The sequence below is a fragment of the Corylus avellana genome, chromosome ca6, assembly GCF_901000735.1.
Source record: "Corylus avellana chromosome ca6, CavTom2PMs-1.0".
Lineage (NCBI taxonomy): Eukaryota > Viridiplantae > Streptophyta > Magnoliopsida > Fagales > Betulaceae > Corylus > Corylus avellana.
In genome coordinates this window covers 4690726-4703620 of record NC_081546.1, presented here as the reverse complement: position 1 = coordinate 4703620, position 12895 = coordinate 4690726, and the positions used below count along the sequence as shown (strand labels likewise).

The window sequence follows — 12895 nt, the reverse complement described above, 5'->3', positions numbered from 1 at the left end:
TCATTATTATTACTCTCCAGTATGTATAAAATGTAAACGTTCAACAGTACAAAAAAAAAAATCCTGAAATTTTCTTCATGAAGGACTATTTTTCAGATATGGAAGAGCTTCCATTAATTAAGCGAACATAAATTAGGGATTTTCCAAGAGACAAACAGCAAGGAACTTTGAAATCAGACACTCCCAAAAAATGGACTTTTTAATGAAGCCAAACATTTCTCTAAATACTATAACAGTTTAGTTTCATCTCCCTCTATCGGACCTATATCATAGAGTTATAGCCTTTTATGGGAATCAAGAAATTGCACCAGTAATATCGAAAGCCATCACAGAGATTCTGAAGTTTTTCAATCAATATATTTATACAAATTGTTGAAATCTTGGGTGAAAAAAACCCTAAAATTTCAAACTGATTTATGTCATACTGTGACTTCGAAGTTTAAACGACTTTAATTTATTTGCTCCAGAGAGAGAGAGGAATGGTATGCACAAGAACTCGAAGAGACTATTCACTATCAATAAAAATGAATAAATACAAATGGGAATTTTCCAATTAAAGAAGGTTAACAGGTCTATACAAATGACAGCATCGTTTCTCTGATCCACACAAATGTATTGAAATTGCACTACTAAGTCAGCTTTCGCCACAGAGATCCCTTTGAGACTGATAAGCACTTCACTTTTGTAAAAACAAAACTTGCCTTTGGAGGGTTCCCATCGACTAGAGAATTCTCGTAAATCTCTTTGCACTCTTGTACTACCTGTTTGGCAAAGATAACGGACAATATTCAAACCCGCAGAAGACAGAACTCAAAAGCCTCTTTCACCCAAGCAATATTGTCTCACACAGGGAAATAAAACAAAAGCAAATGACATCAAGATTTGTTTCTTGTTTTTGAACTTTGGGGTCACTTTACACCCAAAACTAATGCAGGAACTAATCTACCACCGAAGTTTATACATGTAACATATATAAAGCAGCGCCATATTTCATAAGTGAGTTAGTTGCATGATTACATAGAACCCATTCTGCTAAATCACTGTCCAGTAATTGGGTTCCCATGGGGCATCATAATACACCCCAAGAAAATCTGAGACCTTCTCGTATTTTAGCATCCAACAGTATAGTTTTGATTGATATTGAGGAAAGAATGATAAGGTTGCACATACCTCCTTAGCATCCTTCCTTGGTATGCCTTCCCGTAGTCCAACAAGCTTCTCAACAACCTCAGGCTGTAATAGGAAAACATCGAGATTTTTATACCAGAAAATTACCTTTAGGGCCAGATTTCTAATACCTTACTTTTTGTGGCAGAAAATTAGCATAAACTAAAGAGAGTACTGAAATTCCAAACTTAATATTATGTCTTACTTTCAATTACCTTGGGCTAGTGCTCTTATTTGCAGTTGACAGATACATTAAAATAAAAACAGTGAACCAGAAGTTTCTTAATAACATGACAGGGAAGAGCATGGATGAGATGGTAACCAAAAATTTAATTTTTCAAGATACAAAATAAACTTCAAAGACATTTGATTTATTTAGGGAAAACTAACCTTACCCCATCAATCTACCACTAAATTTGCAATGTCCCCCCAATATTACCATTTGGGGGTTACAATGTCCCCTTTCTGCGAGTAAAAATGACAACAATACCCTCCATGATATAAAAAGTTATGGAAAAAAATTTAGAAAAGTGGCCGTGGGTCACTCAAGTAATTGTTTTCCTACTTTTTTGTTTTGTTTTCTGAATTGTTTTTAAGGGTATTTTTGCCATTTTTGACATTACAACCCCAATGGTACATTAACCAAATTAAAAGATAGGGGGACATTGCAAATTGTATGGTAGATTGAGGGCGTATTAAGGTGCAGTTTCCCATTTATTTAAGATGTCAGTCTTGAAAGAAAATAGTGTTTCCAGATTTTCAGTAGCAAAGTTGTCATGGAAAAATAAGTCTTTATTAATAGAGGAGATTACCGGGCAGTCGGGTTGATGTTCAAGAATATTTGTGTAAATGAGTGTGAAGGTATCCAGGCTCTCTGCTGAAGCAAGTTCTCTTAAATCACTCAGTATCCTAACTCTGTTTTCAACTTTCTGCAATCCGAGTCAGGAAAATTAGCACAAAGAAGCATTACAAGAAACTGAGAGATATATCTAACCAAGAATAAAACAGTTATTATCTTCATGAAACAAATTTACTTCAACATAAGAGCACATATCTTTTGGGATTTTTTTTTTTTTTTTTTTGGGGTGGGGATGGAATTGTCCAAAACATAAACAGCACTTACAGAAACACTTATATATTCCCTAAAAAAGTCCATGAGAACCTCTTCGTCTTGCCTCATCCGTTCTATGGTTTCTTCCTTGATGTAATTTCTCTACAGGCATAAGCATCATTAAGATGATCATGCTTTAGAAATAAAAATAACAATACAAATTACAGGAGTATACATCGTCAACTTTAATGTGAAATAAAAACCTCTGTTAGAAGATGATCAACATAAACAATGACAGTTTCCTCCAGGCAAGCTTCAACAAATCTCCTAAATGATCTTTCTTCAATGTACCTTAAATACAGAATTAACAACCCAATAATAAGTGTTCCAACCGACATACAATACTAACAGAAACATCATCAATATTCCAAAGTGGTAATAAAGAATCTTTTTATTCTGCAACAACAAATTTTGTTCTAAATAAGCCAGAGTCTCAAAATTGGTGATAATCAAACAAGTCTACGTCAAACTAATGAATGGATTAGGGGTAAACTAAAACAAATGATGAGATTGAAGGAAGAATTAGGCAGATGCATGTAAATTAACAACACACCAGAAGTTATACCTGACATGTTCAAGGAACAGATCATTGCTGAAGAATCTCATAAATTCTAATTAAAATATTTGTCGATATTAAACTGAAGAACACCATGCACCAACCATGAGGAGCTTTCCTCTAGTGAAATGTGAAACACCCCTCTTTATTTCATAATCCAGACAGGAAAACAAGGAAACAAGCAAGAGGAATACAAGAGGAGGGTATCAGGGCAGTTGGAAAGGGGAAGGGGGGAGGGGGGAATTAACATTTGCCCCAGCCAAAAGGCAATTCCGGAAATGAGAGTAACGAAAAAGCAAAGGCTACAGCAAGGACAACAGTAGCAATGATGACCCGAAAACAACAGTTTTCCATAGCAACTGAAAGGAATTAGGGTTTTAACAATGCCAGTGAAGAGAGTGAAAATAAGACTGAAGCGAAATTGACAATGAATAGGTTGGCACTGAGATCCATTGAAGAAGGAGATAGACAAAACAAGGTGAAGAATCACTCCGAGAAAATCAGGGAGGGATTCTGATAAGAGAATCTAGGCCACAATATTTGATGCTCTAATACACATTGCGTTGATAGGTTGGGAGAGGCTTACATGCGGTAGACAAAACTACCGCATATCTGCGGTAGTTTTGCTCTACCGCTGGGATTTATCTTTTAAGGTTTAAAAAAACAAAAAACAAAACACCGTCAACTCCCGTTAATTCCATTTTTTTTTCTACCCAAACCACAAGCCGTCTTCTCTCTTTTCTCACCATACCCAAAACCGACACCCACGAGAGTCGAGAGTCATGGATTCTCTCCTGCAAGCCTTTCAACATCAACCTTTGCACATGGTGGCCTTCTTCATCATCCCCAACCTGTTCCTATTGGGCATAGTTTTTCGTATTTGCCGGAGGTTGCCTTATCCACCGGGGCCCAGAGGGTTACCGACGAGTGCGAGGCCGCAGTTATCCTCTGCACTGGTTGAAATCTGGAGGTGGTTGTAAGTTGGATGATGTAAGAAGAAAGGGGTGAATGAAGATGAAATTCAAAATCTATTTTCCAGCAAAATTGCTTTGAACTTTTTTGCCTCATTCCCATTCTTCCACCGTCTCATTCCCCTTCTTCTTCTTTGTGCAAAAAATCCCTTTCAGATCTTGGTTTAATTTTTTTGTTTTGCTTGTGGCTTTGGAGGTGTTGTGGGTGATCTGCAGTGGAGGGTTTTAATCCAGTAGATGTCATGATTTTTGGATTCAACTCTTCTAGAATGAGCTTGTTGGAGAATTGGGGTTTCTACTCCCCCGAGGAAGAAAACTTGCTTTGTAAATGATGTTTCATCTTCAAAGAGCTTCAAAACACTCTCATAGTCTTCTTACTGGCGATAAACTTCAGAAGAATGCTGTAGAGGATAAGCAGTGCAATATTTGATTTTGGGTATGGTGAGAAAAGAGAGAAGAGGTTTGGGTAGAAAAAAACAAAAGAAATTGACGGGAGTTAAACGTGAGATTTGACGGTGTTTTTTCTTTTACTTACGTTATTAGAAAAGAAATCTCAGCGGTTTGTCTACCGCATGTAAGCCTCTCCCGCGTTGATATATACGGATGACATCAACGAAATAGGGGGTTTCCATAGTAAAACAACCTTCAGAAATAAGAGTCTATTAAAAAGGATAAACAGTATGGTTTATTGCGTGGATAAAGACAGACAAGTTGGGAAGAGAGGGAAACAAGAAATATCATAAGATCAACATGGTACAACACCGACAATCACAATCTATCTAATCTAATCTAATCTAATCTAATATAATATATAATAGGAGAGTTTTAGACAAGAGTCTCTAAAATTTTAACAAGTGACATGACAAATGTCTGCCACATGTCTCTTTTAGAATAGTTTGTTTCCACAATTCTATCCTGCCAAAGTTTTTAAACGACAAAACATCATTTCATATTTAAATGAAACAGTGCAAGCATTCAAAACAAGTCTTATATCCCTTCCCAACTACCCTCAACAACAAACACCCTCAACTATTAAAAAAAACAGAAGAAAAAACGGTTGAAATAAATCATTCGAGACAAACCACTCGATATACAATTCCATTATCATCTCTTCGTCATTGAAACCACCATTGACTCCCTCTCTCTCTCTGATTCTAAGGGCCTTAATTTCAGACAGGTAAGTCAATGTTTTTTTATCATCATTATTTTATTATTTTATATTTCGTAAAAATTTAAATGCTACAAAGGCAATATATAGTTTGAGTGATTGCATAAACCCTAGATCTTTTAAGATTTGCTTCTGGGTCAAGATTTGTTCGAAGTTATCAGTAGACTTTTCTATCGGATGTGGATTTCAAGCGACATAAAAAGTCTCAGAAACAAATTATCATTAACTGGTTTGGTTTCCTTTTGAAGTATGTTTGTTTTTTTTTGTTTTTTTTTATTTACTTTTAAGTAGTTGGTTGGATTGACATTTTTTTTTCCCTCTTTTTGTAAAGACAGATCAATGTTGTTAATTTCATTTTTATGTTTGGCTTTAAAATGGAGAAGTTTGTGAAATTATAGTATGTATACTACATTAACTATTATTGTTATTATATATTTAAAAATTCTCACCAAATATATTTAGCGTATCTTGATTCTGTTGAAGCCCTTCTTTAGTGCTAACAAACCGTATCCAACATTTCCAATTTGGACCAGGCTTCCATGCGGTTCAAAAAAGAACCGCATATCTGCGGTAAAAACTTCAATGGTCCAGATTTAACAGCAATTTATTGAAACGTGAAACACAAAGACAACTGTTAGAAGGAAACACACGCTGTTTCATGGGAAGGAAAAAACACCTCCATCTCAATATTCCGTTCTTGATTGCATAACTATGAAGTTGCCTTCCATGGATCAAACTTCTAATAGCACAACCCCCCTGCAACACGTAATCACTACATTGGGTTCAAACTCTACCCTCACTTCCTGGCGCAAATAATACTTCCAAGAAACCAAATCTTTGTGCGACATCTTATCAAACAGGTTACGGGCATAAGTTATAAACAACATTTCACAGAAACTTCAATCATCGTATAGCAAAAATGTACATCAAATCCAAAACCCATTCTTATTGAGACAGAACACTCGATCTCCCCAATTATTACATTCCTGATCCCTCTGAAGCATTGAAACAACTTGATTTACCATTGGAAAAGTAAAACTATCATGGGAAACATTCAATCCTCTCAAGATTGAACGACGCCTTGAAGATCGTTAAACTGTGTTAACATAGCTCATGAGCTTTCAAGCAACGGAGATGGGTCCTAACTCTTTTGATATTATGAGAGACGTATGGAGTTTAAGAAGTATGATGCTCCTTGCTGAATCCAATAGCCACGAAGAAAGAAGAAGAAGATACGGGGAGGTGTTTTCCTCGTCGCTGAATCCAAAAACCATGAAGAAAGAAGAAGGAAGATACGGGGAGGTATTTTCCCCTTCCCCTTTAATGTTTCCTGGAATATTTTAATTCCCATTTATTCCTTAAAATGGGGGTGTTTAACGGCGTATGTTTCTTTCTAACGTTGTCTTTGGGTTTCACGTTTCAATAAATTGCTGTTAAATCTAGACCATTGAAGTTTTTACCGCAGATATGCGGTTCTTTTTTGAACCGCATGGAAGCCTGGTCCTTCAAATTTGAGATATCACTAATGAGAATCCAAACCGTATGCATACAGAATCGGAATAGTAAAACATTCTTTTGTGATCTTTTGTTCATTCTTAATAAAAACATTCTGTTTTATTTTTATTTTTTCAAATACATCTAAAATTTTGTGCCTACAAACACAAACTTCTATTTAACAGTGTCATTCTTTTGTGCCAATTTGCATGCTTGAACGTTTACTATATATATATATATATAATCCTTATCCACACTGCCTCATTTTTGCTTTTTACTATGACTATTTTATATCTATTCAAAATAATTTTCTAATTAAATAATTTCAAACAGATTTTCTTAAACTCAAATAATGAGCCTAAGGAAATATTTTAAAAATTATTTAATGCAAACAGAATATTTTCGCATGACTACAATTAATTCATTTATATTTTAATATAATGTGTTATTCTAGATCTATGTTATATTCTAATATAAACATACACATAATAATGAGATTATGAAGAATTGTCCCTATACATAATTTTTTTTTATTTATATTTTATCTAGGTGTTCTAGGTTTTTGAATGACACTTATTTGTGTTATATTAGTATCAATATTTTAACAAGTGGCATCACATATGTCTGCCACATGTCTCTTCTAGGAGAGTTTTAAACCGGAGCCTCTAAAATTTTGACAAGTGCCAATCCGGTTTCCACAATTCTACCATGCCAAAGTTTTTAAACGACAAAACATCGTTTCAAATTTCTAAAAGTCCATCGTTAGGTTTTAGTTTCGGTTTTTCAAGTGATTTTTAGTAGATAGTTCTGTCAACCGGCGTTTAATTGTCCCCTGTTTTTTTAAGCAGATTTCTATAAGTCCATTAATGTTGGGTTTTAGTTTCGGTTTTTCAAGTGATTTTTAGTAGATAGTTTTGTCAACCGGCGTTTAATTGTCCCCTGTTTTTTTAAGCAGATTTCTATAAGTCCATTAATGTTGGGTTTTAGTTTCGGTTTTTCAAGTGATTTTGAGCAGATAGTTCTATCAACGGGCGTTTAATTGTCCCCTGTTTTTTTCAAGTAACTTTCGTTTCTTTGGAAGATAAAAGAAGGAGAAGAAGAAGAAGAATTGCCTGAAGCAAGAGGTTGTCGCAAATATCAGCGATCTTTTCGGAGTAAACTATAGAATTCATAGAGAGAATATGATGAGTATTGATCTTTTGTGGGATATTCCGAAAACTCCTCCGGGAATGGAAAGTTGGGTAGTTGGCAAAATTGTTTGGGGAGATGAAGCTTGAGGCGATCATACGTTTGGTTTTGCCACAAAGAAGCAAAGCAATCATAAATTAAGAGAGAAAGAAAAAGATGAGCCATCACGTTTTGCTCATCCAACGGAGTTTTGAAGGTTCCCATTTTTTTCACTTAAAGAAATTTGGATTTTTTTTATAAAAAAATTCTAGGTTTGTGATGTATATTTCGGTAGTTGTTGGCGTCAATTTGATTATGAAAATTACTCTTTTCAAATTCGTCAGTTTTGAACTTGGTTTAAAACTCCATGTTTCACACTTTTACTCAAACACCACTTCCCATCTTTTTCACATATAGAAATTTGGATTTTTATTTTATTATTATTATTATTATTTTTGTGATGTATATTTCGGTAGTTGTTTGTGCTAATTTGATTAAGAAAATTACTCTTTTCAAATTCGTCAGTTTTGGACTTGGTTTAAAATACCATGTTTCACACTTTTATTCAAACACACCACTTCCCTTTTTTTTCACGTATAGAAATTTGGATTTTTTTTTTTTTTTTTCCATATTCTTCATTTGTGATGTATATTTCGGTAGTTGTTGGTGCCAATTTGATTAAGAAAATTACTTTTTTTAAATTCGTCAGTTTTGGACTTGGTTTAAAACACCATGTTTCACTTTCACTCAAACACCAATTCCCCTCTTTTTCACGTATAGAAACTTGGATTTATTTATTTATTTTTTTGTTTCGTTTTGTTTTGTTTTGTTTTGTTTTTTCTATTCTTCATTTGTGATGTATATTTAGTTGTTGGTGCCAATTTGATTAAGAAAATCACTCTTTTCAAATTCGAAACTGACACATTCATTCCCTGGTCGATAGATATTAAGGATCGATTTTAATCATTGTTAATTTGCAATTAGTTTATTTGATGAAATATGTGTTTTTCTTTTTTTTTAAAAAAAATGTTTGGGTTATGAAATTTGCATTTGAAGGGGTGTGTTCAGAGAGAATGATAAATGATGTAGCAAAGAAGTAAATAGTCTATTTTTTTTTGTTATGTGCTTTTGATTCCATTTTTTTGTCTCTATTTTTTGTTTAAATTTTTATAATATTTTTTACTTTTATTGTAAAAGTAGTTTTTCTTAACGTTATATATACGAACGATTGTTGAAAAAAAAAAAATCTAATTGACAGGACTGCTTTCTATACCTATGAAAGAAAAGTATATGGAAAAGTCGATTATATTTTATTGTATTAGTATTAATTTTGATTCGGCTTTGGAAATTGTGTTTGCAATTCAAGAAAAATGGTAAATAATGTAGCAGAGAATGCTAAATGTACATTTATTTGTCTGGTTTTTTTTTTTTTTTTTAAAATTTATGTAGTTTTGTGCTTCATATTCTATTTTTGGTCTTTAATTGTTGTTATAATTTTTATAAAGAGAAATGATAGAATTTATTATATTTTTAACTATCTTTTAACCATCTCCATAGTGAATGGATGAATCCATCATTGAATTTGTGTAGAGTTTACATGAGTCTACAAATCTAATGATTGATATATTAAATTTGTAGGATGAGATAAGAAAAAGATGGAAAAAATATGGTTGGAAGAAAAAAAACTTTATAATGCAAAAGTATGGTTGGAAGAAAAAAAGCTCTATTTGATTGGACTTCTTCCTATACCTTATGAATTTCATTGGTTATGTTTTTGTTTATGCTTTTGAGTAAAGAAGAAAGAGAAATGATATAATTCATTTATTTTTTAACCATGATTTAATGAAAGTTTTTTTTTTTTTTTTTTTTAATTTTGGGTAGCCAATTAGTTAATTGAATGAGGAGAAGGAAATTAGTTAGTGTAATTTCTCAAACTTCTCTCTTTGAAAGTATTTTAAATAAAGTTATTTTGGGAATGCAAAGATATATAAGGTCATGGAAAAATGACTTGAGCATTTGTGTTGTTGTAAATGGTCTCTCAATGCTTTTCTTTTTCTTTAAAAGCTTTATAGAAGGTTTTTTTTTTTTTGCTTCATCCTTGAAACTTTTTTTTTTTCTTCTATCATTTATACATCCACTAATTATTATTATTCTTTTCCGTCCTGTCATTTTTAAAAACAACCCGTGCATTGCACGGGGTACAAGCTCGTATATATAATGGTAGAAGCCTTTTAAGTGTATAGTTTAGAATTGCGACAAGTGGTATATTTAAAATTGAATTGGGGCTTCTCTCTCTCTCTCTATATATATAATAGCAGAAACCTTGAGAAAGGAAATCTAGGGTGCCTAAATCTAGTGCACTAAAAATAATAATATTACATCTCCAATAACCAAAATTTAACATTTAAAATAATTTTAGGGTGGCTAAACATGTTAAATAGGCCAAAACGTTCCAACAGTTTCATACTTGGGTGCATATATGCTGTGCAAAAATTTCACAACAATGGTTAATAAAAAGTAGGTTGAAAAAGAAATAAAATTTAATATATAGAATGGTTTTAGGGTGGCTATATCTGTGACAATTAACATTTTAAGACTGTATTTATTGTTTGGGAAAAATGCAGTTTACCCCCCTGAAGTTTCAGGAGTTTTTCAATTTTAACCCCAAAGTTCAAAAATTGGCAATCGACCCCCCTGAAGTTTCAAAAATTGGCAATTTAAACCTTCCGTTTAATTTTTCCGTTAAATTGGACGAAATTTTTTTAGAAAAAGCCTAAGGGCAATGATGTAATTTCATAGATTTCCGTCTATTTTGACGGAAAAATTAAACGGAAGGTTTAAAATTTAAATTGCCAATTTTTGAAACTTCAGGGGGGTAGATTGCCAATTTTTGAACTTTGAGGTTAAAATTGAAAAACCCCTAAAACTTCAGGGGTGTAAACTGCATTTTCTCCTTATTGTTTAAAGTTGGTTTAATTCGATCCACCTCACTCCTGCTGTCATTCTACATATCATTCTACATTTCATGCCCTTTTCGGTACTCATCATACTAAATTTTGGAATTCATCATATATATCAAACAATGAGATCAGCCATTAAACATAGCTTCATGCTTTCTCCTTGTTGTTGACCAAGAAACAAGCTAGGTATATTCGTATAAAGTAGGAAATCCAATCATCCTCAAGTTGGTCCCCAACCATCTGAATTGAAAGAGTTGCTAGTCAGTCTCATCTTGATACAAAGTGACGGTCAAGATTAAAACTGTAGCAAAAAACTCATCAATGTACAATGCCAGCCTGATACACGCATAAGCTGCTATCAAGGATACTAGATGGTTGTAACATAGAATAAAGGGGACATAGTAAAGGCTGTAAATCCTGTCCATGTCAAGAAACTACTTTTGAGTTGAAAACAATATAGGAACACCATTATTGTTTTAGATTGTATCTTTGACTTGGGCGTTGATACAACAATATCCACTATACTGAAATATTAGGACAGTGAAAATATAAGGTTTCCGAGGTCAGAAAAGAAGATAACTCACATCTTCACATCTGTGAAATAATCACTAAATGTTGCAACCAGGTACTCAGTAACCTGTCCTTCGCACCACTCTGGAATATGCAAAAGGAGAAAACCCAACTCAGATGCAAAAAGAGGTGTTTGAAGAAATACTAAGAAGACTTATTGTCATTTCCAACTAAAAGAATTTCATCATTAACAGGTGCAGAAAGCTGTAGCAGAATAGCAATGATTGCATGATTCCAAATCCCTAATTGATTAGGTTCGGAAGCAAAATGTATCAAGTTGTTCCATGGGGCCACAGCCTCATGAATTGCCAAGTTATTGAAAGGTTAAACATGAATTTCTAAATGGCTTTTAATTTAATTTTGGATGCTTCCTGTGGTTCTGCATGATACTATGAGAACCCCACATATCACTCAAAATACATGCATCCACTGATCCACACATGGGCTGGTTACCTCATACAAAATGACTTATCTATTTCAAATCTGTTACATTTTTTGTACTGACAAATTCAGTGTCAAAACATATTTGGTAGTAAGTTTTAAGTTTAGGGTTCATTCGGTGCAAAAGTTGATCAAAGACATGATAATTCAATTTTGTGTATGCTGTCCAACATAGACCTAGTCAGATAAAAACAACCATGTCTTTTGATTCAAACATCAAATGAAGGCAAACTTAGTGGCATTGGAGCTAATTCAAAATGCTACAACTTTTTATTTCACGAAGCTGGACAGGATAGCTTGTTCGCTGGGTATCCGAACGAGATGAAGATCACAATTTGGTAGAATCACTCATTTGTTGGCTTGTTTGCACCAGGTCCAGATGCCGCCTGCGAAAAAGTTGTAAAACCCTAACCAACTTATTCTAAAAAGAATGTTATAGGTTTTGGAGCCGTTGCGGTGCGAGGTGAACGTGTTGTTTACCGAGATTACGAGAGTGGGTCTTCAAAGTTACAAAGGTTTAGTAACTAGAAGAATCTGTAGCACAAGTCTTCTACAATTGATGGCTTTTGGGTTGGCTAACACCAAAGTGGTTTTACTATTTGTAGGTTTTCATTACGTAATCAAAATCTCTGTCTTGATTTGTTTTATGCTTGCTTTGATTTTGGTTTTCATATTTTAGGTGTTTTGACTTTAAAGTTAATAACATTATTAATCTTGATTGTTAAGATTAAGATATTCACTGTTTGTTACAACTTTGGGTTTAAATCCAAAATTTCAATTGGTATCAAAGCCTTGGTTCACTGTTGATTGGATTAATTTTCTTAGGCCCCGTTTGATTCGCGAATTAGACCCTTGGATTGGACTAGCTAACACTAGGTATAGCTAATCCTTTGTTTGGTAACACTCTATTCCTGGGAATAGTCTATTCCCATGGGATTACTAATCCTATACACACAGGGTTAGCTAAGCCACTCAAAAATGAGTGGCTTAGCTAATCCTTTCCTGTGGGATTAAAATTATCGTGTAAATTGCCCACAAAAACTCCACCCTTCTAGCACTCACGTCTCTCAAGGAGACTCTGCAAAACGATCTTCATCTCTCAAAGAGCAACGATCTCTCTTCTCTACGCAAGGTATCTCTCTCCCCCTCTCTTCTCTTCGATTTTTCTTCTTTGTTTCTTGGTTATTTCATTCTCCCTCTGTTTCTTGAATTTTTTTTTCTCTGTAACGTTTCTCAATTTTTTTTTTCTTCTATTTTTTTATTTCTTTTGATTCTCTTTATCGTTTCTCT

At 33.7% G+C, this 12895-nt stretch overlaps 1 protein-coding gene across 1 annotated transcript in view; it reads right to left on the bottom strand.

Moving 5' to 3' along the window:
* Nucleotides 1–333: 333 nt before the first annotated feature.
* LOC132184496 (exocyst complex component SEC6-like) overlaps nucleotides 334–12895 on the bottom strand; it is a 26257-nt gene continuing 13695 nt past the window's right edge. Inside the window, exons 2-7 of the mRNA XM_059598147.1 lie at nucleotides 11179–11248; nucleotides 2482–2569; nucleotides 2291–2380; nucleotides 1980–2096; nucleotides 1171–1233; nucleotides 334–761 (exon numbers count right to left, since the gene is read on the bottom strand). Coding sequence (XP_059454130.1) covers nucleotides 630–761; nucleotides 1171–1233; nucleotides 1980–2096; nucleotides 2291–2380; nucleotides 2482–2569; nucleotides 11179–11180 — 492 coding nt within the window. The 5' untranslated portion in view covers nucleotides 11181–11248 and the 3' untranslated portion in view covers nucleotides 334–629. The remainder of the gene's footprint in view (nucleotides 762–1170; nucleotides 1234–1979; nucleotides 2097–2290; nucleotides 2381–2481; nucleotides 2570–11178; nucleotides 11249–12895) is intronic.